Source organism: Aedes albopictus, chromosome 1 (genome assembly GCF_035046485.1).
Source record: "Aedes albopictus strain Foshan chromosome 1, AalbF5, whole genome shotgun sequence".
Classification (NCBI taxonomy): Eukaryota; Metazoa; Arthropoda; class Insecta; order Diptera; family Culicidae; genus Aedes; species Aedes albopictus.
This window is the reverse complement of record NC_085136.1, coordinates 137,952,459-137,980,176: the sequence shown is the minus strand read 5'-3', so window position 1 is coordinate 137,980,176 and position 27,718 is coordinate 137,952,459. Positions and strand designations below refer to the sequence as shown.

At 40.3% G+C, this 27,718-nt stretch overlaps 1 protein-coding gene across 3 annotated transcripts; it reads right to left on the bottom strand.

The window, feature by feature from the left end:
- Positions 1-1,956: 1,956 nt before the first annotated feature.
- LOC109423066 (beta-mannosidase) lies at positions 1,957-20,550 on the bottom strand. 3 transcript variants are annotated; one of them, XM_029852510.2, is made up of 7 exons: positions 20,365-20,550; positions 10,655-10,817; positions 10,289-10,593; positions 9,686-10,050; positions 9,237-9,619; positions 3,125-3,598; positions 1,957-3,071 (listed from the first exon to the last, which is right to left on the bottom strand). In XM_029852510.2, exons 2-7 carry the CDS (start codon positions 10,794-10,796, stop codon positions 1,993-1,995), a joined length of 2,748 nt encoding a protein of 915 aa, XP_029708370.1. In that variant the 5' UTR covers positions 10,797-10,817; positions 20,365-20,550; the 3' UTR covers positions 1,957-1,992. The 3 variants fall into 3 exon arrangements, with proteins under 3 accessions (XP_029708370.1, XP_029708371.1, XP_029708369.1); XM_029852511.2 differs by having other exon boundaries at positions 10,655-10,802; XM_029852509.2 differs by having other exon boundaries at positions 20,394-20,550.
- Positions 20,551-27,718: the final 7,168 nt, after the last annotated feature.

The following is a 27,718-nucleotide window of genomic DNA, read 5'->3' as shown; positions in this document are numbered from 1 at the left end:
TTACTTTTAATTGCATTTTTCATCCAAAATTTAATCCATAAAGATGGCCATATTAAAAAGTTTCATATTTTTTGCTCCATTGATACAGATTTTCGACTCTAGCGAATCTTGTTATTATTTATTTTCAACAAAGTTGGCCCTATGTTATTGTACACCTTATTTAATAATAATCGGACGCAAAGTTTTTATTTCCTACATCATTGTTTTGCAAATTTTGCATTTGGTTGCATTGTTATTTGGAAGAACCTTCAAAGAACGAAACTGTTTTGATAACTGTGTCTGTAATGGCGCACAGTAACCAAACCAACAATGCTTTTAAGAAGCAGTTTTCTGCATTTAAAACCACATTATTCCCACTTTCGACTGAATGCATGAAAAAATTGATTATTTAATACTTTCATCCCCTTTTTTGCTTTACAATTGAATTTTATTCAAAAAATCGAATCTCACTTGAGACTTTAATATCTCAATACTTAATTTTCCAATTGAGTTTAAATTTTGTCAGAATGTTTATTACTCATGCTGCTGCAGCATGGAACATACTTTTCTGGTATTAAAAGCAATATACCATGTTTGAACAGTAATTTTATATATATTTTCAATTTTCAGGAATCGAAAAATTCGCCTTATTTTACACCTGACCGATTTTCTTTAAAATAAAACTATTTTTATTCGATTCAAAAATGATTACTATAATGAAAGATGATGTACTGAACAACGAATCAAGGGTGGTTAAATTTGAACTACGCGTCTTCTTTTTATAGCCTTGTAAAGTTGTCCGTTTTATAAATTGAACAGTCCTTAATTCAATCAATCATAACTGAATATGCTATTCATCAGATTTTTCCACCTTCTCGGGAATGCTGCAAACATTTTATGGTTTTGCAACATTTAATACTATCTGTTACGACAACGCTGTACAGCACGACCGCTCTTACGGGCGGTCAGCGGTCGAGTTGTAATGTCTTCCCAGTCTCCCCTAATATTTCATCGAAGGATGGGAGAAAATGTGGGAAAGATATTTAAAACAAAAACAAGAGAAAATCTGGTAAACGTAAGTGATTGAAAGTAGTGAAAAAAGGATATAAATTGCAAGTTGGGATGAATATTAAATCGTAGAATCGGGAAGAAAAGTTAGTGCTATAAGAAAGGAATATTTTGGATCCGTAAGTGGTCATATTAATGTGTGTAAGATCGAATAATGTATCTTTTCTGACGGTTTAAGGTTGAGTTATTGGAATGTGGACTGGCAAAAAAGCGAAGAAATTGTGATGTTTGTAGGAGGATTTCAAAACCAAATATTGTAAGTTTCATAGATAATTTATACAGATTACAAAATAATAAAAGAAATACAATTTACAGTTTGAGCTGCTACAGAAACAACCAGCTGCTACAAAAATTGGTTTATTACCCGAACAATATCGAATCGATGTGAAAACATCGATTCAAAGCATTCGATTAAGGTGAATATATGACGAAGCCAAATCCGGAGTTTTCAAGGGCACGAATCTGAACAACCGAAGGTCGGTTTGCACTGAAAAGTTGATCGATTGGTCACCACCAGCGGGTTACCAATCGATCAACTTTTCAGCATAGACCGATATTTGGTTCTTCAGATTTGTGCTCTTGAAAATTCCAGGTGCGGCTTCGTCATATCTTGACCTTAAATCGATGCCTCAGCCAAACTTGCCCAATACTCCTTTCACTTCTCGATGACCGGAAGGCCATTGCTAGAGCTGTTTTTGACTTCTTAACTTGTGACGCTTAGCTGCCGTTCTTATCAGTTCTAAGATGCTCTAAGCCCCATTATTTGGCTCTCTATGCAATTTCGATTCATCTGGTCAGTTAGGAAGCAGCAACTACGAGTTGTCTAATGCATTGAATATGGCTTACATTGAACACATGAAACAAGGATTGTTTCATAGGGATGTATTTTTCATTGAATAAAAAAAGAGATCTCATTTAAATATACTTTATTGCCACATATATCAGCTAGTTAGTCTGCCGCAATAATAAATCATTGACCGTCAATATCTCAATGTCGCTAGCTTGTAGTTTAGATTTGCACCCAATATCAACACACTTCAGGTGGACGGTCTGTATGGGTGTAAACTGGAGGAATCCATTTTTGGAAAACTGACACTGCTTTAGTGAACTGTTCTCCGGGGTCAGATCCATGTACAAAAACACTGCCGGTGAACTAACGACCACCTCTAGGCTCACGTGCACCACATTGGTGGCCGCATTACAGTTGACCGCGGCTATCGTGAGTCTGGGAGAAGGATCTGCTATCTGCGTTGCAGTTTTGATCTTTTTCAGCAGCACAACATTCTCGGCTATTTTGGTGCCATCTCGGAGCAGATTGATCAGCAAAAGATGCTCTTTGGGATCCATATTCTTTTGGCGCAAGTGGTCGTAGATGTCGTAGGTTCCTATTCGTACGACTGTATTTTCTGGAACTTTGATGGAATGGAAAGTGAGGTTGTCAACACGCATAAACTTATCCCACTGATGGATATTAACCTCAACAGTCCATACTTCATCCGAACCCAAAGTGTCCCGAACTAGATAGACATCTAACTTATTCATAGCGTTGATGTACGCTATGACGTGACTTTGCGCGAAAACGTCCTTTATCCAGTACTGAAGGATCTTGTACTTTCCGCCGTATTCTATACTAGACCAGGATGGAGCTATCCAGACATCGTTGAGTTGCCAATAGAGTGCGCCCATTGTGCCGTGCTCGATTCTTTTCGACCGGTACACTTCAGTTTCCGTTTTGACGATCATAGCCTGCGAAATCTGACTGAGGTAGATGATGTCCCGCCAATAGTCGGCGGATTCGTTACTTGGCATCGGGAGGTTTTCGTCGATCATATGAAGAATTGGGACGTTTCCCAACGGACTGTGCTGGCGATGTTCAATCAGGTCTGTTAGCTCTTCATTTCTTAGGTCCCGTACAGGCCAACTGGTAAGTGCCGGGAATGATTGGAAACCGTACTCTGATATGAAACGTCCTCCTCTGTAGATGACTGGATTCCAACCATCATGTATGTAGTTATAATAGTGAACTGAAAAATCTGTGTCAGAATTTTGACAAAAAATATTTTAAAATAATTCTTACCATCACCGTAAAGTGGATCCTGAGGATTCTTAGAAATGTAGCCTTCTTTGGTCGACTGATCTCCATTGGATGGTGAAGAGATCAGAATAGCACGCCATTTGTCCACTTTGGCAATCCTAGGTTGTATCACGCTGACATATAACTTCTTGTATTCCTCGATGTAGACGTCCTCGTTCACATTCGTTCCGTACCAGTTCTGACGTAGAGCCACCTCGTTTTCATTGTTAGTGGCCCAAATTGCAATACTCGGGTGGTACTGAATTCGTCGAACGTTTTGGATGACTTCGACCTTAACACTGTTCAGGAAGGCTTCGTTTGCGGGATACATGGAACACGCGAACATCATGTCGTGCCAAATTAGAATTCCCAGCTCGTCAGCAAGCTGGTAGAAGTAGTCGCTCTCGTACACTCCACCGCCCCATACTCGCAGCATGTTCATGTTGGCATCACGTGCGGCATACAGGAGAAATTTGACTGGAAATGAATACAAAGTTTTCTGTTAATTATTCAACAACTTTGAATGTCCAAGAGGGCGTAGCCAGCTTTTCAGTCAGAAGGGGGTTGTACTTATCTCAGAGCATAATCCTTGAAAAAAAAAAATCTTTAAGGTATTCTCGTGAAAGCCTTGAAACTATCACTGGAGGAAACCCTCTAGGAATCCCAGTGAGAATCCCTGGAGAAATTCTTGAATAATTCTCTGAAGGTATTTCCGTAGAACTCTCAAATTCTAGGAAAAATCGTGGAATTCACCTGAGTCCTGGAATTCCTGGACAAAATCGCTGAAATGTATTCAAAAAAAAAAATGTCTGGAGCAATTTAAGAAGGAATTGCAAAAGAAATTCATGGTGCATTTCCTACAGAAATTTCTGGAGGACACCTTGGGAGAATTCCGAAAGTCTTCCCTAGGTGAATTCCTTAAGAATTCCCTGGAGAAATTTCTGAAAGCGCTTCTAGCATGTTAGAATTTATTTGTATAAATTAAGTCACAGTGACTTCTGCGCAACCAAAACCCGCGCTGCCATTATTCTTATATGAGAAATGTATGATGAAATGTGTGAAAAAATCCCTGGAGGACTTATTGTAAGAATTTCTGATGGAGTCCTTGAATAAACTCCTGAAGAGAAAGCTGGCAAAATTCGGAAGTAGAAGTCTGATAAAATTCCCCAGGAAACAATCGTTGGAGGAAACCCTTGAGGCATTCCCGGGTGCTTTTTTTATAAAGGAGTACCTTGACAAATTTTTGGAAGAATCCCTGAAGGACTTTCTAAAGGAACACCTTCGAAACATCCCTGCGAAAACTCTTAGAGGAATCTCTGGAGGAGTTCCTTAAAAAAATCAATGGATAACTTCTTGAAGGGTTTCTTGGAGCAAAAAAAGTATATCAAGGGGAAGGGGTGTTCTTGATGAAATTCATGGATGGATTCCTGAACAAATCCGTGGATTCCTGGAAGATTTTTTGGAGATAACTCCTGATTCCTGTATTGGAATGCATAAATCTTAAAGAATTCAAATACTAATCGCTGGAAGAGTTCCTCGAAATCTTCAGGTAATCCTGGAAAAATTCTTGGGTACTTCCCTGGAAAAGATGACGAAAAAAATTCTTAAATTTCTTAAGGAACCCCTGAATAAATTTTTGAAGAGATCCCGAGAGGAATTTCTGAAGAAATTACCAGAGGAATTCCTGAAGCAATCCGTGGAAGAGTTCCCGGAACAATCCCTGGGAAAACTATTGGAAAAATCCCAGGAGAAACTCCTGGAGGAGAAAATTCCTGGAGGAATTTCTGCAGGAATGCCTGAAGGAATTTAAGGAGCAGACCGTGAAGGAATCTCTTGAGGAATTTTTGAAGGACTACCTGTAGGATTTCTTGAAGGAATCCCTGGAGAAAATCCTGGATGAATTTCTGGGGCAATCCCTGGAAGAATTCTGGGAGGAATCCCTAGAGAAATTTCTGGAGGATTTTCTGGAGAAATCCTTGGAGACATTTCTGAAAAATATCCTGGAAGAATGCTCGGAGGAATTTCTGGATGAATCCCTGAAGTAATTCTTGGAGAAATCTCTGAAAGAATCCTTGGAGGAATACTGGGAGAAAATTTCTGGTGGCATTTCTGGAAGTATACTTGCGAATTTTTTAAAAATTCTTGAGGAATTCTTGGAAATCCCTAGATAAATTCCAGGAAAAAATCCTGGAGGTATCCCATGAATTTCTGGAGGAATTCCTGGAAGATTCTCTAGAGAAATTCCGGGATGAATCTTTAAAAACATTTCTGAATAAATCTTTCGATGAATTCTTGGAGAAATTCCTAGAGGAATCCTTTGAGGAATTTGTGGAGGAATCCTTAATCCTCCTTTGGCATTAGGGTCATTTTTGGCCCAAACCGTACACTACGTCAGCGAGCTGTTACCAACGTGATGCCAAAGGAAGGTTAAAGGGATCCCTGGAAGGATTCTTGGAGGAATTCTTCAAAAAACTTCTGGAAGAATTCCTGAAGCATGTCCTGGAGAAAATCCTGAAGGAATTTCTGGACAAATTTCTAGCGGAATCCCTTGAATAATTTGAAGAGGAGACCCTGGAGGAATTCTTAGTGAAATCCCTAGAGGAATTCTTGGAGGAATCTCTGGAGAAATTCCTGGATTCTTAGAGGAATTTTAATTGAATCTTTGGAGGATTATGAAGAATAAAATACCGTAGGAATTCCTAAGCTGCCGTAATTCTGCAAAGTGACGTAAGCGACATTGATAGTTTTGGCCCATTTTTCGGTTGTTATGCATAAAACTCTTGCTTATCCTCTGAGTTCTTTCCATAGATGATAGATTACGACTAGATCTTGCATTTTAATACAGCAGGCATACCACAGTGTTATTTCTACACCAGATATTTTATATAATATACCAAAAAATATCGACATTTTGAATGGCGCTTACGTCACTTTGCAGAATTACGGCAGTAAGGGAATTCCTGAAATAATCCCTGAAAAAAAGTGGAGGATTTCCTGCAGAAACTCTTGGCAATTACTGTTCGAATTTCTGAGCGAATTCTAGGAGGAATTCCTTAATCAATTCCTGAAGATATCCGAAGAGGAATTCCTGGGGTAATTATGGTATGAACTCTTGGAGGAGTCCCTGGAGAAATTCCAGGATGAAATCCTGGAGGAATGCCTACAGACATTCCTTGAGGAATTCCTGGGGAAACTCAAAGAGGAACTATTGGTTGAACTTCTGGAGAAATGCCTAGAGGAATGACGAAATTCCTAGAGGAATCACTGGTGGCGATCTTGGTGGGGATATGGAGGAATTCTTGAGTAAATTCCCTGATCAATTCGTGGAAGGATTTCTGAAGGAATCCCTGGAAGAATTCCTGGGGTATTTTTTTTCTATTATAGGCGTTTTAATCACAGGGGTCATGAATGGAGTAATTCCTCGATGGATTCTTGGGGAAATTGGGAGAGTCACTGGAGAATTTCCTAGTGGAATGCCTGCAGGCAAGCCTAGGGAAATCTCTGGAGGAATCCATATAGAAAAGCCAATAGAAATCTCTGGAGGAATTCTTGGAGGAACTTCTGGAGGAATGCCCGGATCTATTCCTGGAGGAATCCTTAGCGCAATCCCTAAAGGATTCCCTAGAGGATTTCTTGAAGGAATTCCTTAAAAAAAAATGCGTGGAACAATTCCTGCAGGAATTCTTGGAAAACATACCTGTAAGAATTCTTGGAGGAATCTGTAGACGAATTCCTGGAGGAATATATATAGGAATTCCTGGAGGAATCCCTGCATAAATTCTCGGAGGAATCCTTAGAGTAATTCTTGGATAAATTCCTAGAGAAATTCCAAGAGGAATCCTTAGAGAAATTCCTGGAGGTATTTCTTGAAGATTCACTGGAGCAATTCTTTGAGGAACCCCTGAAGATATTTCTGGATTGGAGGAATCTCTAGAAACATTTCTGGAAGAATCTTTATTGGAATTCCTGGAGGATTTTTAGAGGAATCCCTGGAAGAATTCCTAGAAGAATTCTTGAATTCACAAAGGAATTTCTGGAGTTATTCTTGGAGGAATCCCTGGAGGAATCCCACGAAGAATTCATGAAGGAATTCCAAGTGAAGTTTCTTAAAAATTCCAAGGTGTCCTGGGAAATCACATAAATCACAGAAGGAATTCTCGACAAAAATCCTGAAGGCATCCTAATGTAGAGTTCGTGAAGGAACTCCTGTAGGCATCACTATAGCATCCTTGGAGGAATTCTTGAAGAAACCTCAGGAGGAATCCCGGAAGCAATTCCAAGGGAATCCCGAAACAGTTTTTGGAGAAAGTCCTGGATTAATTCCTGGTGGAGCTCTTGAAAGAATTCCTGGGGAATTTCTGAAGCAATTCCAAGAAGAGTTCCTAGGGGAAACCTTGGAGATTTTTTTAAACAATCCCTGAAGTTGTTCCTAAAAAAAATACAGAAGCAATTCTCAGAATTTTTGAACAAACTTTTTCAGGAATTCCTGAATTAGTTTTTGAATAATTTTGGGTAAAATTTCCGAAAAAAAAATCCTGGGAGAAATTCCTACGGCAATATTACAAATAAATCCATATGGAATTATGGAAGCAATCTCCTGTGGAAGTCTTGAAAGAATATATCGAGAAATCAGTGAATAACATTCTGAATAAACCTTCAGAAAAACCTGGAAGGATCTCTGGTGGAAATCTTTAACTGGTTCCGGCATATCCGGAAAATTAGGCATGTTGTTTTTGGATTCCTTGAAAAAGAATCACAAAATTTAGCCATTCAACCAAGCTTGTTATTAAGTGTAAAATTCTATGATAATATTGAAGTTTTTGTTTTTTTATCTGTATTAACGAGATTTTTAGCCCTAAGGCTACCTAGTTCATCTCGGGACCCACGCTTCACTTCCCTTCCGAAGGAAGAACTCACATTTTGCGAGTTTGTCGGGAGTGGGATTCGATCCCAGGTCCTCGGCGTGATAGTCAAGTGTTCTAACCATCACACCAGTTCCGCTCCAATATTGAAGTGGTACTCTTGAAAATATAGATACTTGGCGAAATTTCGTGTGGTTTTGTGGAAAGCAAGTGATAATTGTAGATAAAAACCTTAGTTGTTCGAATGGTTTTAGATTTTTTTCTGAAACTCTTAATTATTGATTGAAAAAAAAAACTGGCGGCAAAAAAGAGGGGGGGGGCACGACTTTCCATGCCCCCCTCTAGCTACGACAATGCATAGGTAGTAGTCGGTGAAACCACAAGTAGAAAAGTCGCTACTATTGAGGTGCCTCATTAGCGTCTCTGCCACTAGATTACACAAAAGAGTTTCGTAGCCGTGCGGTTAGGGTCACCAAGTTTCTGATCGCATCATGCTATGGGGTGTGGGTTCGATTCCTGCTCCGGGCGATGAAATTTTTCGTGAAGATAGTTTCTTCTCTGTATCCACTGCAGTGGTGCATGCTCCGTGTGTACGTTGTCTAGTGTTAAGTTTCATTCAGTCTGTACAGCCTCTGGCTGAAGCCGGAGTCCGTGTCTTTTAAAAAAGTGGTGAAAAGACTCCTCTTTGGGAGCATCCACAAACACTCAATTTTCTAATCGCCTTTCGATGTAATGCCGAGAAGTAATGTCGATTTTTCAGTATTTGGTGAATCCAAGACCAAAGCATCTTTCAAACACAGAGAAACAGACGTAACACTTGGAACAAATTTCATTAAAAAACATCGTCACGAAAACGTAATCGCCCAATGCTAAATGTGCTGTGTTTGGCCGGGCCGCCACTAGATGGCGGTAGTGAGCAAATGTCAAACAGGAGCAAAAACAATACCAGCGCCGCGAGTGTTCAATCGACCTACTACCAAATATTTGAATCAACCGTTAAAAAGGTGATTGATGGGAAGCGATGAGAGTCTGACGTCTGTTTCTCTGTGGTTTAAATATGGCACCAAAAGCCTCACATTGTCTTAAGCATCAAAGATATCTAAGAAAACACCAGAACAAGCTTTAAGTAAATGCTTTCTAGACATCGTTAACATTTTTTTTTGTTGTTGTAGAATTACATTTTCTGGATTTATTAGGAATATTATATCTAGACTGGTTTGTATTGGCACCAACTGCGAGTTCAATTCACTTACCGTAGTTTTCATCATACGAGCTTTCCGGTAACACCGATGAAGGGATCCAATTTGACCCCTTCATAAACATAGGGACGCTGTTAACGATGAAGTAGAACATAAGTCCATCGGAGGTTCGTTCCTGGCTAAGTTGGATGGTTCGAAAACCGATTCGTATGACCTTCTCGTCGATCAACGTTTCCCGATAATGAAGCTGAACGTTGTTGATTGCATTATCTTCCCACTTCACATAGAGGTTATACAGTTTCTGTCGGCCATAGCCATTCGGCCACCAAAGGTCTACCGAGGTTTTGTTGACCTTCAGTGTATGCTCTACAAAGAGCTCTCCCGATTCGTCACTGTTCTTGCTCACGTTGACGATTTCGTTTTCCAATTGAACCCCTCTGTTTGGAAAAAGATGGCGATAACTTTAAGGTTCACATAATATGCTATACTCCCATCGAACCTACAATATTTTGAACATCAAAGTCCCCTGAAGCTTCCGTTTTGTGGTTCCGGACTCTAGATACACTCCAACCAGCATCCTCCAGTGGGTCTCCTCGTCGAACAGCGCAAATGTGATGTCCCGAATTTTCGCGGAATCGTAATACTCCAACCGTACCGGTTTCCATAACCCCATTGAAGGTACTGCCAGGCCCCAATCCCAGGCAAAGCTGGCTTGCATCTTGCGGATCATGTTCACGTGACACTCTCCGTTGTACCGCGGCGGGGGGCATTCCGGAACTATTTTCAGTTGGTCGTACTGAGATGCCAGCAGAGACGCTTCCGAAACGGGCGATCGGATTTGGATTCGCAGTTCCGGGGAGTTTTTACACTGAAATGAGTAATATCCGAACGTTACGAAAAACGACGTTATGCCAAACGTAATGTTTGGATCTTTTAGTTATGTGCACAATAGGTTCCAGAACAAACTCAATGCAGTACGAATTGTTCGTTAATCGAAGTGACTTAAATATATAATTTTGAAACTTCAGAGCAACAACCGTCTTATATTGAGTATGAAATTTTACAACTGGATGCCTTTGTAAGTGTAGTAAACTTATCTTACCTACCTCGTTCCGGAGCGCATTCTTCACGTTGTATCTGTAACGAACGAACATGTTGCTTGTTTCGCCCAACAATTCCTCGTTGAGGTATACCTTCGAGAATGTGTCCACTCCATGGAGCGTTAGCACCACGTTGGTAAAGTTGAGCTCTTTAATGTTGCACGTCAGGGGCACAGAGTACGTCCAATTGTCACGGGCTATCCATTTTGTGGTCAAATCGTTTTTGAAGTCCAGCACCGATTCGATGATCAGGGCTTGCTCCAGTGCGCTGTATATTCCCGAAGGAATCGTTTGATTTTCTATCTTGAGTGCTGTAATAGAAATTGTAAGAATATTCGTTGCGCAACTATCTAATTTGATAATGATTCTTACTTCCATTTTCGTTCTCGATGCGCCAAAACTGGCTGATATCTCGCTCACCGGATTTTTTCGATGTGACATTTTGATTCAGTAGTATTGTGATAAGCAACAGTAGGACGAATATGAAGAATTTCAGTGTGTCCAACATCCCCATTCAAATCTGAAAATGAGACATCTATGGGAAAGATCAATCAGACAAGATCGAAAATTACGGTGTCACATCCCCTCAGGATCAAGCAAGGGATCAAGCTGTTTTTAAAATCATATTTTAAAGTGAATGAATAATAACGAACATGTTAACACTTTTCTTATCACGACTTTCAACGGCTGAAAAAAGTTCACGAGAAAAAAAAGCATAGTACATAGAGGGACTTGCCGACATGGATCCTCCACCTCTGCCCCGGGCCTTGCCGTTTCCATCCACAGGTTCTACGAATCCAACTCAGCAGACCGACGCCACGACAGCGACGTTACCAGGATATTCTAAACGCGGCCCTTTGACCTGTGTAGCCGACTCTGAACCCTTGGACCACTTCTTGATTTGTGCTTGAACTAGCCATTTTTTGAGTCCACGTGTCACCTCTGTGACGCCGAGACGATTTGGACGAAAGCTGATCAAATGTTTGACATTCATGCTTTGTCCGGTGTTGTGTCTCCACCACATGTGGATTGCCGTTTTGCCGTTGCGGAACTCCTACCGGACCCGAAGTATTACCTACGTTCGTTGGAAGGATTTTGCAAACCTCGCAAGACTCTCATCGGGGATCCTCCCTTCGTCGCCAGCCCCAGTCCTACGCAGGCCAAGGACTGAGATCATGACGCGAGAAAAGCCCTTCGACGATACTCTCCAGCATCTCTGAAGACTGCTCAGTGGGAGCCATTACACCCCGTGTCTTGGCCATCACGACCCTCCTAGAAGGCACTTTTGCTCGGGCTTTGGCAGCCGCCAAATTCGATCATGGCGGATCGCCTTCCTCAATACCTCGTCGTTGAAGTATGATGTCTTGCACCTCCGAAGCCTTGACTTTGGCCTAGTAGCTTCTTCCTCCGTCAGCAGCCTGCTGTTATTGTAGTCGATACTGTTATGTACCGCCAGGTGGTCGCTGTTCTTGTAGGTGCCAGTTCGAGCACTCACTAGACAGGACTATAAAAATTACCGTCGATGATCGACTCTGCTCAGTTCCGGTAATTTTAGTACCTTATCAACATTTACTATAGCGACACCGATCATGGCCAGTGCCTCAAGCACGAGCTGCCTCCGCTGGTTCGTGGGACGGTTTCCCCATTCCACGTTCGAGGCATTGAAGTCACCGGCTTTACCTTCACACTTGGGAGGGTTGATGCTGCCTCATACCTCATAACCTACGTCTTAAAATCATCTACAAAGCTTCCCGAATAACATTTTGATGACCAATTAGTCTTGTAAAGGTTTTGATAACCGTCATAAAACTCAACACCTTTTGTTTTGGTTTTATGATGGTCCAGGAACCTCTTTTAGTCTATTTGACTAAAAAATGTTACTTGTTGCACCTAACAGGACCATTCCAGTCCCACGATGTGTGGACCGGTTCAAATAAGGGTTCAAGACACCTGAAGCAAGCCTCCGGCAGCTCGATCAATCTACCTTGAGTTACTCTACTTTAACGGACTTATTGGCGTTCACCACGGCTAGCTGAACCAAGGCTACCTGTGTCCTTACCGGGCCTTTCCGTTGCCGAACGGCTGAGGCGATCAACTATAGGGTCTGTGACCATTTGGGCAGGAGCACCTATTTTGGGCACTTGCTGCTATAACTCAGTCAATTTTGAACCGACTGACCTGATTTTTGAAACACGATCAGATACGCAAAGTATCTAGCCATCTGCAAAAAATCAAGACAATCGGTTTGAAATTGACTGAGTTATAGCAGCAAGTGCCCAAAGTATGTGCTCCTGCCCAAATGGTCACAGACCCTATAGTTGATCGCCTCAGCCGTTCGGCAACTCCTGCCCAAATGGTCCCGTACTCTACGCTTGAGCACTGTGAAGCTTGGAATTATTGTGGACAAGCGGGTGCCCCAGGAAGTAACTTGTGTTTACACTTTGACATTCGCGAAGTAGTGACGCGACGACAGTTTGCGTTGATGTGCATTTGGCAGTGCTACTAGCGTGCATTAAAGCCTAGTCGAATAACAATGCAGATTCAGTGCCATACATCTTCCCTCTTCTCAGGGATGAATGTAGTAACAGAAGCTTGCAGCTACATAATTTTCAATTTCTTTTTGTTCATTTTAAACACCAGCCTTCGACGTCGTTCCTGTTTTATAATCTATGAGCACTGAGCGATAATGTGTATCTACTGTTCACATGTCTACCATCAGCAAAGTTTTACTGAATACCTACTAGTAGTGTAGTACTGCCATTAAACCAGACGTTACACAGCTGAGCCACGACACTATCCAGCTTGAGATTTTTTTTTATGTTGGAAGTTGTGCGCAGCCTTCGCATTTTAATCAGAAACATGGATCATTCATCACAATAAACTTGCAAAGTTTAGGTACTAAACAAATATTAAATTTTGCAAGTTTTGTTATGTTTTTACTATGACTGCTTACCAAACCAAAATATGTAATCCGGGTTTCACAGTTCTTCTCTTATGTGTATCTTCTGTTTACTGTTGCCGTGAGACAGAATTCCTTATATAAATAAGGGTGCGGTCATCCGGACGCACTGTGGACTGTTTTATTGTCGCCATGAGACAAAAATTCTTAAAAAAGTAAGGGTGCGGTCATCCGGACGCACTGTTTACTGTTTTTACTGTCGCCATGAGACAGAATTTCTTACAAAAAAAAGGATACGGTCATCCGGACTCGCTGTGGACTGTTATTTTTTTACTGTTGTAATGAGACAACATTCCTTACAATAGTAAGAATGCGGTCATCCGGAGGCGCTGTGGACTGTTGTTACTGTCGCCATAAGACAAAATTTCTTACAAAAGTAAGAGTGCGGTCATCTGAACATGCTGTGGACTGTTTTTTTTACTGTCACCAAGAGACAGCGTTTCTTACAAAAGTAAGGGTGCGGTCATCCGGACACGCTGTGGACTGTGTTTTTACTGTTGCCATGAGACAGAATTCCTTAACCTTCCATAACTCGCGCGGTTGACTACCTGCGTCGGCACCACGCCAATGCTGAGTAAAAAAAGCGAGATTTTTTCAACGTGTTGTACAAAATACAACAGCGCGAGGGTTAAAAAAGTAAGGGTGCGGTCATCCGGACGCGCTGTGGACTGATTTTACTTTCGCCATGAGACAGAATTTCTTACAAAAGTAAGGTTGCGGTCATCCGGACACGCTGTGGACACGTTTTATCATTGAATATGCTAGAATTCCGAGTGAATAGAGGCTTCCGAACTTTTTTTTCACATGTACAATGTGTGTGTAATCGTCGAGGGATCAAGTCTCCCCTTGTCACTGTTGTATATGCTAAGCTGCATTAATTAAAACATTTATATAACAGCCTTATTTGGATAAATACGTTTGATAGTATTTTATTTATACTTTGAGCTGTGAAATTTTGACACGATTTGTTTCAATTTTCACAAAGTTATTGAGATTATTCGGAATCGCCTGAAAGATTTCCGAAGCCATTAAAAATAATGCAATGCACAATCGAAATCAATTGTAGCAAAAACATTGTGATTTGTCCACATGTAGTTTTGGAAAAAATATGCTAGAAGAAAACTGCTTTTGATTCCGAGAAAATATGGGAACAAGTCTCCTCTGGGATCAACTCTCCTCAGTCTACCCTACACACTAAACGCTTTCAGCAATATTTTGCAAAATTTGCTGATTTTCAGCAAAACGTTACTGGTGATCAGCAGAGTTTACTGAACAAAGCAGCAAAACTTTGCTGAATTTCAGCAAATTTTTTGCTGAAGCCTTCAGCTTGGCAAATTTCAGCAAAATTATGCTGAAACCCTCAATCGATTTTTGGTGTGTAAGGTTTTTTTAGCGTTGACAACACTAGAGCATCACCTATGCGGCAAGTTGCTACTGTCAGTGGTGAGTATGCATATCTGGATAAGTTTCATAAATAATCTAAATTTGAACTAGTAAACGGGGCGAGCTTCCAGTGTTGGCCTGCAGACTGCGCTAGTGGTTGTTTTGTTTGTGTTTTTCCATTGTTCAGCATGAAATTGGCTGTTGTGGGAGATGCTCGAGCTGCTGCCGTCAGCAGTTCAAATTAAGATTAAAATTGGTTCAAATTATGATTATGATGGTTCAAATTAAGATTAAAATCATTGTTGACGAATAATCGAATTCTTCAATGAAATTCAGTGCAAATACAAACTTTTTACCACTTCATAGAAAGCTTATACCCGTGGCTTTCATGTACATGCGATTTTGCCGTAGTAAATTATTTCCGTGTGGGAGAAAAAATCACTCAAAATTGGCGCTACTTCGGAAAGCAGCAATTTGGTTCAACTTTTAAACCCGAGCAGAAGGGAATACCAACAGTATAATAAAATGTGTTATTTTGGCAAAATAACTGAGTAACGGAAAGAGTTATTTTCATGTTATTAACATAACATACCATGTTATAAACTTGTCTTTCATATGCGGCAAAATAACAAAAAAATGTTCCTGGAAGACCAGTTAAATAACAGGTCTTGTTAGTTTCATAACAACTTAATAACAGTGAATTTATACAATGTTTCAATAACAAATTTTGAAAAAAAAAAAAGAATTTCTGTTGGTTCAAATTTGAAAATAAAAAGTAATAAACTGCCATACCTAATGTCGAATTCGTTTTTGATTCAGTTCCAACCTGGGTTGGAACTGGATGAGATCACAGTTTCAACCCCAACCCGACTTCGGTTTCGCTTGTACTAAAGTTTGTTTGAGTTTGTTTGACGTTTGTTTGTTTACACATTTTCCGCCAATCCAGTTCCAACCCAGGTTCAAAAACGAATTCGACATAAGGCTATAGCCCACTATAACTCATAAGGCAGTAATTCAACGAGAATGGCACGCATCCAGTCTTCCTAATCCAATCGGCCTTGAGATAATTTCAAAATAATTTTGTTTATGAGTTATGGTGGATCATTGTTGTTCACTTTTTTATTTCCAAAATAGAATCAACAGAAATTCTACATTTTTCCATGAAATTGATCGAACTAAATAGAAATAAAAAATAAAAGTAATTCTTAGTTTCGTGTCAAAAGTTCAGCTTAACCGATTCATAGAATCCATGGCTTTTTGTATGGAAATAAGCAAATGTTAACTTTTCCATTTCTTTTACTGCAAATCTCGCATGGTGTAGTTGTGATTGCAAAACTTTATTGTTGTGCTATTGGTGATAAAATAATGGTGCACTCTCAATTATACAATAACAACAGAACTAGTTCTACAACAAAACATCTTATTTAAATGTTATTTAAAGAAAATATACCAATAGCAGGATCAAAACAAAATAAGATTGGCCAACAAAACCTGTTATGGAAAAGTTATGCCTTAATAAGTTGTTAATAACAAAAGAAGATATAAAAATAGGTTTTGTGATTCAGTTGTTATTATTTTGATATTCTGCTCTGCTCGGGTTCCCTATACTTTTATTTCTGAGTGCAGTTGGCATCTGAATGTCCTGACAATGCACAATGGTCCGAATCCACGTTTTAGCAGGAAAAAAATCCGTATCTCTGTTTTCGTTAATTTTAGGCGTTTGGTGTCTTCAGAGAAGTTGTTTGAATTTGTTTGCTGCATCTTTTCCAAAAATTTTTGATTAGGATGGTCCTCGTCTTAACTCAAATCTGGAATAGAACTTTTTAATTTTAAGTCATACGCGATCGAGTTCTTCAGCAAAGTTGTAGGCAATGCTATTTCAAGCAACTTTGCCGAATACGTCGTTTATCTAGCTCTTGATTTGAACATAGTAGATCAATTCGAAGTTTTGGCTTAGGGTGAGGCCTCCAAAAACGTTTTTTTCGCAATAACTTTTTTATTTGATTTTTTTCGAAGATGTGAGCTTCGGAGCATTTGAAGAGCAAGTAATGACGCATATTTATTCTGAACATTGCATGTTGCTAGGTCTTGTCATTCAAATGTTATGGGCAATTTTGACTTAAAAACAACGATGTTTTAAAATGCTTTTATCTCATGGAGCTGGTAAAATAAAAAAAGGTCTTTAAGCGGCATTTGGAAGGTCACATAGAAAGCCAAATTTGGAGCAAAAATTACAAGAACGTTATTTTTTAAATTGGAATAAATCGACTCCAAAAATCCCCTTAAATAATTGAAAAACTACATAGGGTATATGGATCATTCCTTGGCCTAATTTGCAAACCGCCTTGACAATTTTGACCATAGCTCATGAATTAATAGCACTATAAATAATATGTTGACTCTATTACGCACTCTAGGCAATGCATGTTTCACCAATGAGAAGTAAACTAACGTAAATATTCAAGAATTTACTTAACTAAGTTGAAAAGATTCGATGTGATGGTATGCAACGTTGGTCTATGGTACAAAAATTGGCCTATTAGTGGATACAACGTTGGCCTATTGCTTTCCATGCACTAGAACTACTTATTATCTTATTTTTTCAATATTTCTGCTGAGGTATTATCTTTGGTTGTTCACCAATCATACTTTCAAATTACATTTTCGGAGCCAAATTTTCAAAAAACTATAAATAAATCACTTAAACTAAAGTTCTTTCTTTTTTAGTAACGAAAACAATGCAACCCGATTTTTGTGTTATATTTTTACAGTCATTGCACACAAAATCTATTTTTCTGTTCGTTCTTTCTAGTTTTTACGCAAGCAATGTTGTTGACGTCACTTTATCGGTGTTTTTGACGTCACTTTACTGATGGGCCAAGATTTGGGTACATTGTAAAAAAAATGTCCTCAATATTCGGCCCACATGTAATTTGTAAAATAGTTATTATTCGTTAAAAACAAACATACAAATTCAAACTAGCATCTTTGACCGTCGCATCAAATGTTCAGTCATTGAAAAGGCAATTCGAAATATTCCAGAATCATGCCATTTATGACCATGTGTATAGACTACCCACTAAGCTGAAGAATCATGGCGTCTACAAAAACTAAACAAAGTGACATTTTCATACAATTTTAATACTCCAAAGTGCTAAAATTGAAGCGAAATGTTACAGTTGTTTGGCGCAAAGCTTTTCCGATATCCAGTTCGGCATGTTTGTTTGAGTTTTTGGTTAACGTTAAGATAGGCCGAACGAGGGGACTATGCCAACGAAGCATCCCGATACCCTATAACTGATACAATTTTATAGATAGAGTCAAACTGTCTTCGGAAAAAATGTGGGTTTTTAATATACCTAAAAGTTTCCCATACACGACTTTTTTGTAAAACGTGAAACAAAAGCTTGAAATTGATAATTTATTTTTAAAGAATATAATCGTTCTAATTTTCTAGAAAAACATAACTTATACCTCTAAGAATCAAATTATCAATTTTAAGCTTTTGTTTCACGTTTTACAAAAAAGTCGTGTATGGGAAACTTTTAGGTATGGTAAAAACCCACATTTTTTCCGAAGACAGTTTGGCTCTATCTTTAAAATTGTATGAGTTATATGTACTTTTTCGTTTTTTTAAGGGGATTTTTGGAGTCGATTTATTCTAATTTAAAAAATAACGTTCTTGTAATTTTTGCTCCAAATTTGGCTTTTTATGTGACCTTCCAAATGCCGCTTAAAGAACTATTTTTATTTTACCAGCTCCATGAGATATAAGCATTTCAAGACATCGTTGTTTTTAAGTCAAAATTGCCCATAACATTTGAATGACACCACCTAGCAACATGCAATGTTCAGAATAAATATGCGTCATTACTTGCTCTTCAAATGCTCCGAAGCTCACATCTTCGAAAAAAATCAAATAAAAAAGTTATTGCGAAAAAAACGTTTTTGGAGGCCTCACCCTAAGCCAAAACTTCGAATTGACCTACTATGTTCAAATCAAGAGCTAGATAAACGACGTATTTGGCAAAGTTGCTTGAAATAGCATTGCCTACAACTTTGCTGAAGAACTCGATCGCGTATGACTTAAAATTAAAAAGTTCTATTCCAGATTTGAGTTAAGACGAGGACCACCCTAATCAAAAATTTTTGGAAAAGATGCAGCAAACAAATTCAAACAACTTCTCTGAAGACACCAAACGCCTAAAATTAACGAAAACAGAGATACGGATTTTTTTCCTGCTAAAACGTGGATTCGGACCATTGTGCAATGGTTCCTCGAATGCACCACCCAAGCGCAAGCTGCAGCTCTTCATCTTCTGTAGATAGCGCAGGACACGCTTGGCGGTCTATGTGGCTCATCCGTCGCGCCGGTTTGGTGGGTCAACGTTGTTTGGGAAAATTTAAAATAATTGATCAGAATCAATCAGATAAAAGTTTTTTAAATGCCATTTGAGGTCCCAAACAACAAAATTTGGGCATGATTGTTTTAGTCTGAATTATGCGCATTGCGAATCAATTACATACTTTCAGAATATTTTTTTTAATTTTTTATCAGGACTTTTTCCATAGAAAGTCCCACACTAACTTTAATTGTCGATAGTGTTGACATAACTGATCGCGCTCAAATATTAAACAGTCATTCAGAACCCGAAAGAAAACCAAAAAAAAAACCTTGATCACTATTACCAACATTTTATATTTTGAACTACCCAGACCCTTACTACAATGTGTATCCATCTATATAACTCTTTGCTAGCTTTCGTTAGGAGTGATGATATGCAAACCTCATCACCACAACGTTATGGACTCGGTTATCGAGGATATTTCATATCACCGAGGTTGTCATATTCAGTCTCACTGAAAACGATTTCAAATTCAACATTTTCAAATTCAATTCAGTAAGTTCAAATATCATTCACACTTTTTTATTCTTCTTGGTGTAACGTCATAATTGAGGCATAACTCTCAGCTAGTGTTCTAAAACCCAAGCAGCACACAAGTCGCAAAGAAGTGTCGACAGCGCAGGTTTTTGGTTCTACAGGAGCTACATTTATGTAATTTTAACTCAAAGGCAGAATGACTTCAAAATGACTCGTGTCCAACCAAAAACCTGCGCTGTCGACACTCCTTTGTGACTTGTGTGCTGCTTGGGAAACCACTTTCGCAGTTATTACCCACAAACTTGATTTGTCAATGATTTTTGCATTCGTATATAGTGTGGCAGGCGCGTTTGGACTGTGTAAAGATCCTGGACCGTCTGCGAATTGAACCCAGACTCCATTCGGATAATCTCTCTGTACGTCCACACGTTTACCGCTTTGTCGATAGGAGCCTCAGCCACGTAATTATCATCAGATCGTAAATCTGCCTTATTTCCCACTTGAAATGCAGCGCAAACGTTATTACACCTAATCCACTTAACTTTGTCACAGAAGAAAGCATTCAACGATAGGTAACCATAATTGTGTTCAGCTGTTTTATACTTTTGCATTGTCTCCCTTTTTGTAGTACTTGATTAATGTTTTTTTTTTTTCAAAACCTCCACTTTATTATTATCTTTATTATCGAGATTTTCAGCCGGGGTTTGGTTCATCTCCTAAAACCTCCACTAAGAATACCTGAAGTTGGTTGATTTTCCATCCAGTGTTCTATTTAAACATATAAACGCAGCCGTTTATTACCAATTTAAATTTCCGTCTCAAACTTGACCCAACAAATTATGCACACTTTCAATTACCTAGTTGTTATAATGTAAATTTGACTGACCGTAAACAGAAAACAAATTTTCGATGTACCGATAACCTTTGGTCTTTCGCTAACTCGGTTATAGGGCTTATACGGGAACGAGGAACTTGAAAATAAAACGCGTTCGTTGGATACAGGCCGAACCGATTCGTCCCAGCGACGAGCACGAACTAAAGTACTTTCGCTGGTGCCTACCACAATGCCTTTTTAGTGATAGTTACATTCTGCCGTGCACTTGCGTTTGTTGGATGGTTTCTGCTTTATGCTGAGTGGGTATGATTTTTATAGAGCTTCTACGCGGTACTGTGTGGGTCGACAGTCATACCGGTTCAAATTCTCATTAAGGTTGTTTTGTTGTGGTGTTTTCTTTCATGTACTTCGTGTAAGTACTTTCGTTTTCATTTGTTCATACCGTAAAAGCTGATGGAAAGGTGAAAATAATGGATGTCGGAGATGACGGAGAAATATTTAAATCTTATCCAGAGTTACCTTATGGATGGTTGAGTCGTCAGTGCAATTGTTTGACGCCGGTACCCTGCAGTGGTATAATTTTGGTTCAATTTCGGTGAATGTATTCAAAGTTAACAGCATGCATGTTGTGTATTTCATATGTGCAAGGACTGGACTATACATACCAGATACTTGATGGGCTACAACTCGTAGCGGTGAGTCTACGCCGAATGAAGCTGTTCTCTTTCCTGGGCCAATCGCTTCCAGTCGTCCTGAACGTTTAAGAGTCCTTAGGTCCTCCTTACTGCAAAAAGCTAACGCGTGCGCGGCCTACCACGAAGCCGACGGCACCTTCCTGGTTCTTTGCTCAATATGGTTTTCGTTTCTCCGGCATACGAGCTACATGGCCATCCCACCGCAGCATGCCGTGTTTTATTTGCTTCACTAAAATCATCTCATTATATACATGGTACGATTCGTAGTTCATGCGATGCCGCCAGGTGCCGTACGCCAGCTTACCGCCAAGTACTGTTCACAGCACTTAACGTTCGAAGACTCCAAAAGCTCTCCGATCAGCTCCGAAAGGAAAAATCAGTTTTATACAGCGCGACTTTTGTCTTCGTTTGCAGCCTACGGGACTTCACAACTGATCCTTCCCTGGTACTCGGATGCCGATCTGCCGCTCTAACAAGGGGAACAGACTCTGTTGTGAGCCACTCCACCAAGAGAACAAACGCTCAGGTTTGCAGAAGCAAACCTCTCTTCCCTGAAACTGACCGCAGGCATCTATTGATGAAGACCTGCAGCCGTTGAGTGTTCTCCACTGATACACACCAGGTTTCACTGACGTATTGCAGTACAGATTTCATGTTCGAGTTGAAAATTCGGATTTTGGTGCGTTGACTAATCTGGTTGTGTTTCCATACGTTTCTTAAACTCGCAAAAGTAGCCCCCGCCTTCTTGATCCGTACACCTATGTCGATCTTGGTGCCGCCTTCGGCCGCCATTTGGCTACCAAGATATTGTAAGCTTTTTCAGCATTCTCCACTGATTACCCAGCTACCGTAAAGCTGGAAGGGTTGACCGTGTTTACATCCAACGATTTGGTCTTTTTGACGTTGATGGTAAAACCTGCCGCTGAGGAGCGATTGGCAAGATCATCGAGCTTGCTCTGCATATCAGAGTGCCGTTGAGCTAGGAGAGCAACGTCATCAGCCAGTTCGAAGTCATTTAGGTGCTCCATGGTAATGGGCTGCCAAAGCAATCCACGATTTGATTCACGGTCAATCGCACCTACCAGGTTCTCGTCGATTACGATGAGGAACAGTAGCGGTGATAGGATTCATCCTTACCTCGCTCCAGCAACGACCCGGATAGGATCGGACAAAACACCGTTGTGCAGTACTTCGCACGAAAATGCGCTGTACTGTGTTTCAATGAGGCCGATGATTTTCTCAGGGAGACCCTTGCGCCTGAGGGCGTCCCACATGTTTCCGTGATTGAGACGGTCGAAAGCTTTTTCGTAATCAATGAACACCAGGTAGAGAGACTCTTGGAATTGATTGATTTGCTCCAGGTTGATACGGAGCGTGACAATATGGTCCACACAGGATCATCCGGCACGGAATCCTGTCGGAGAGTTGCGTCAATCTTCTCCTGTAACAGGTTAAGGATCACTTTGCCGAGGCAGAAGACTTTGAGAACGATACACAGTAACATGATGCCCCGCCAATTATCGCATACAGGTCACTCTTTTTGGTTACTTTTATTAAGACGCCTTGCATCCAGTCGACCGGAAATGTCGTGGTTTCCCATATGTTGCAGAATAATTGATGCAGTAGTTGTGCAGATACTACGGCACGGGGTCAGCTTTGAGCATCTTAGCTGATATGCGATCGACCCCTGGGGCTCTGTTCCATTTAATGCTACGGATGGCTGTTTCTATCTCCTGAACTGATGGAGCTTCGGTGTTGACACGGGTAATGCGTCGAACCCTTGGTGTTGATGGCGTGACCGACACTTGAAGAAGGTTTCAGCAGGGTCGGTCAGTAACTGTCCAGACGTGTCTTTCACGGGCATCGTAGCATTCATCTTGGTTCCACTAAGGCGACGTGAGACATCGTAGAGGAGACGAATGTTGCCGGTGTTCGCGATTTTCTCGCCTTCGTCGGCTAGGGTGTCCGCCCACGCTCTTTTGTCCCGTCCACATGAGCGTTTCACTTCCTTCCCGAGAGCCGAATAGCGCTGACGGGCTACGGCTTTGGCTCCTCGTGTTTTCGCTCGCTCTATCGCGGCTTTGGCGTTCCTTCGCTCCTCTATCTCCCTCCAGGTATCATCGGTGATCCACAGCTTTCTCCGGGTGCGTAGCTCACCCAAATTATTCTCGCAGGTGGCGATGAAGGCGTTCTTGACGGCGTCCATTGATCTTCTACGCTGCTGGAATATCTGCAGTACGGTTCTTTAGCTTGATCCTGTCCTGGCAATGCACAGTCGGATCTCGCCGCTTACGAGATGTTCGTCGGACGCAATGTCGGCGCTTCGTTTGTTGCGCACATCAATAAGGTTCCGTCTCCATGTCCGGCTGATGCAGATATGGTCGATTTGATTTTCCGTGACGCCATCACAGGAAACCCATGTCACTTTGTGCACTGGTCGATGAGGAAAGAGCGATCCCCCAATCACCATGTCATTGTTGCCACAACACTCTGCAAATAGCTCTCCGTTTTCGCTCATTTCTCCGAGACCATGGCGTCCCATGACGTGCTCATAGTTTGAGTTGTCGGAACCAACCTTCGCGTTGAAGTCGCCCATGAGGATCATAATAACGGGTGGTCACTAAATAACTGGAATGCTTTGAATGTGCTCTTAAAAATATATGATCTTTAAAAATGGCAATCTGAATTTAACTATCATAAAGGTTTAACAATGTACGTCCATGGAAAATATAAAATTTAAGAAAGTTGAACGTAGTAATTTGTACAGTATTTTTTTGCAGTGATGTTGGAGCAACTGCTTTGTACGACTTTTCAGAGTTTACTTTCACGCATTTTCTGCGTCTGTGAAATCGTTGGTCAAAATAAATGGTTTCTCAGCTACCTTTAGCATCTACACACTCAAACAGTAATAAGAAAAAATGGGGATACTGACTTGTTTTTTTTTGCTTTGGTTGTAGCCAACCGGCTGCGATGCGGCCATTTTTTTGAAGTCATCATCTGTTTCAGGTCAAACATTTGGTTTAGGCGTAGTTTACGAGTGATATTTTTTCTATAACAAAAAAAGTTCTTTACATCCCCAATTGCGGCCTAATTTGAACACGTTTTTATTTATTGTTACATATTTCAGCTAAGAGAATTAGATTTTTTCATAATTCTTCTAGTATTTTCGAAAATTTTCTTTTTTGTTGTGGAAAATATTACGCGCTTTTCAAGTGTTTATCCAGAAAAGTTTACTGTTTACAAATTTTGCTGTCAAAATGAGGTTCAACCAGGCCCCTGACACGGTCTATATCAATGCATTGGAATCATGGTAGACAGGATGTCCTGGGCGCTAGTAAATAGCGCCCACTGTCAAATGCGAAAACATCAACAATTTTTTGTTTAACGTTTATTTTGGTTTGTTGATCAGTTTTTGGAATCATTTTTTCCACCTCTTATGATCACAAAACACTTCAAACTCGCTTTAATATTAATGTACGGTAAGAGGAGCATGCGATTAGTTGAATAAAGCAACCCAACAAACACGCATTGTGAATGTGATTTCGTGTGTGGCTCATAACATCAAACAAAAGCTGCGTTTGTTGATTACACGCTCGTTTCAATTTGCACGAATGTGAGTATAAGGCAGTTAGATGTTGGCTACGATAAATTTCATTCATGCCAGGGGCCTGGGTTCAACGCACAATGGGGGTCAGAGATGTTGGCACGCTTTTTTACTGTGGGGTAGTATTTGGATGACAAGTGGCTGGTTGTAGCCCTTTCCCGTAAATGACATTTATAGAAATTTCCAAAAAATGTTATTTTTCTGTATCACCAAAACGTGTCGATGTAATTTGTGCACTGCGGTTCATTGTTGAACTTTTTTTGTGCTATTTTTTTTTATAACGAACCATTTACATGTTGTTCAGTGTGTAAATGTGATTTGATGTAAATATTTGTTAACTCCATGGTGGCGGGGAGCGTGTTCACCTCGTAGGCCAGAGTATAGCAGAATTTGACCCGACGCCAATCTGTGTTCTCCAAAGTTCGGCCAACGGACTTCGCTCAGTCCTAAAATTTCAAGCTTCAAACGGCATGCCTCATTGGCTAGTTGTGCCAGTTTACCCTGCTGGGCTAGGGTTAATACATTCCAAGTTCCAATTCTTGTCCGTTGTTTCATTTCGGTTTCTGTAACGTTTTTTTTTTTGGTTTCGGAAACAGTAGGCTGTTGGCCTAAGGTCCCATATCCACCGTGGTGGGGCTGCCACCTTAGGTATAGCTTCCGGTGGAGGAGCATTTCATACTCAGCCGCTGGATGCCAGAACAGACGCTGTTTGAGACGCACCTCCTTGGTGAACAGACGATCGAGACGTACCTCCTCAATCTAGCTGAAGTCAAAACGATAACAGTGCCTAGGCTGCACTACCAGCTCAGCACACAATTATTAGCTGGCGGTCTTTGTCATCGCTTGACCCGTGGAAGCATGAGGTAGGAACTTGTGAGGACCAGAGCTATGTTGGACGCTCTCCTTTTCGACTCACCGTTTTGAGCCGCTCCACCTAGAGAACAAACCTTGACGTGTGTCGTCGATTGTTTGCTTACCGCGTGATGCGAACAATAGCACTTCCGTCTGTATATTTTGTTGCTTCTTTTGTAGCAAATATTGAGCGACCACCTGACGAGGGTGGTTGGATGTTTGCTATCCGCGTGAAGCGAACCACATCACTGCAGTCGGCACGGCATGCTTCAACTTCAAAAGGTCATATTACTTATCAAAGTGAATCCTGACCCAACGATACCTTCCCTACTAACAATCACTCCTTCCAGTAGCCTTTGGTGGAGACGTTCGGTAAACGCCAACTTTCACATAACAAAGGTTGCTATTAACATTCCTTCCCTCTTCCAACCTGACTGCAAGGACGTGGCCGGCGCCGTTATTGTACCTTTAAAGAGAGCCTCTGAAGCGTGCACAGTGAGAATGTTGACCACTCCCAGTAAATTATTCAGTTGATTCATTGTGCAACTGTCATTGGTTCGGGTCAATCACGGAGTAGCAACCATAGATATGTGCAGTCAGCCTAAGCTAAGCTAAGCTAAGCTCCATCTAGAGAACAAACTCAGGTTTGCAGAAGCAAACCTCTCTTCCCTGAAACCCTACGATCAAAGTTCCCTCCAGGATTGGTTACTAGTTACTCTATGTTTTCTAAGGTTGCTCGCAGTCTGGCAACGAGAAGGTGGGGCTAGGAGTTGCTGGGTAGAGGCTAATGATGCTTATGGGATCTGAATTACGGCATACCCCACCTTTACCATGCCAAAGTGATGCCTTGTTCAACCTTAATTGATTACATTATCCCTTTTACAACAACTCGCTGAAAGTTTACGAATAACAGACCAGTGTCATTAGATCGACAGTCATCAATATTCACCAAAAATATCAAAAGAAACCTTTCAGGTCAAGCAGTGTAACATGATAGTCTATTTCCAGACGACATTGTCAAACCGTTTGATGTAATGACAAGACTGTATATATGTAAGACTAATTTACAACAAATAAGGTTCAACTGCAAAGGTTCGACATCGGTTACCCCCTTTGGTTTTAACTTTATTGCTATACGGACTTCACCTTGTACGGGGCTATAACTACTATGGTGAAAACTGAAACTAATCTTCCCGTTTTCTGCACTCGCACGTCCGCCACGAAACTAGAAATTCACGTGTGCATTAGAAGACTCTGTAGTGAAAGTGGTTTGTCAAAGCCATTAACGATTTCGTCGTTACAGTTCCTGTCAACTTATAGACTTGAAACAAAAGAGTTCGATAAAGAAGCTTTTTGTACCATAACTTGCTACATATAAGATTACGAATTTCATTCGATTCAATTTATCTTAGTTATAATCATCGATAAACTTGTATTACGTACCGTGAGGTCGCCGTTCACCGCTCATTTAACGGCATTTACGTAAAGTTTAGAACATTAAAAATCGAAATTGGCGAAAATTGCACATTCATTTTCGGCAACAGCTCAATAATTATGTTATTATATAAAAACTATAAAACGATCGTAAAATATGTTTACAACCGAAAAAATGATAATTAAAATGCGTTATCTCTTGGCTCCTATTACCGCTCATGCATCCATTCACCGCTAATAATGGAACCATTCACCGCTCACTGGATATTTTTTTCATGAAGCTACATACACTATTCATCTTTATAAAACAAAATAACTTTTATTTACCATAATATTGATGATTCATGATGTTTAGTTCATCTTGTTTTGTCAAAATGGATTATTTTACGGGTTTTACTGTTTCATGGTTGTGAGATATTTCTCCCACTGTTTGCCCTGAACAGTTCTCATGCTGCCCTGCAGCGCAGTCAGGGAAATATTTTTTTAAGTACGTGATTTCAGGTACACCCATATAAAAACTTGGTGAAATGAAAGTTTTTTAATGTGGCAGTACATTCACTTTTGTTACAATGCTTCACTAACATTTGATAATTTTTGTATGATTGACTCAAAATGAGCGTTAGCTTTTCAATGGTAGGTAAATTCACAAAATAATCAATAATTCTGGCATATAATGATAGTTTTAGCTCTGTCACAACTTTCTGACTCATGCTTCACATTTTTCAATTGTTTTTCTTTTTCGCATACAACCTCTGTCAAAGCCGCTAGGTGACAAACGATTTGTCAGATCT

Excerpts from the sequence above, each read along its gene's own strand:
- LOC109423066 (XM_029852510.2), bottom strand. The coding sequence starts at position 10,796 with ATGGGGATGTTGGACACACTGAAATTCTTCATATTCGTCCTACTGTTG. Across the intron at positions 9,620-9,685 it reads ACTTTGATGTTCAAAATATT|AGGGGTTCAATTGGAAAACG; the intron begins GTAGGTTCGATG and ends TTTTCCAAACAG. Across the intron at positions 3,599-9,236 it reads CTCGTATGATGAAAACTACG|TCAAATTTCTCCTGTATGCC; the intron begins GTAAGTGAATTG and ends ATTCATTTCCAG.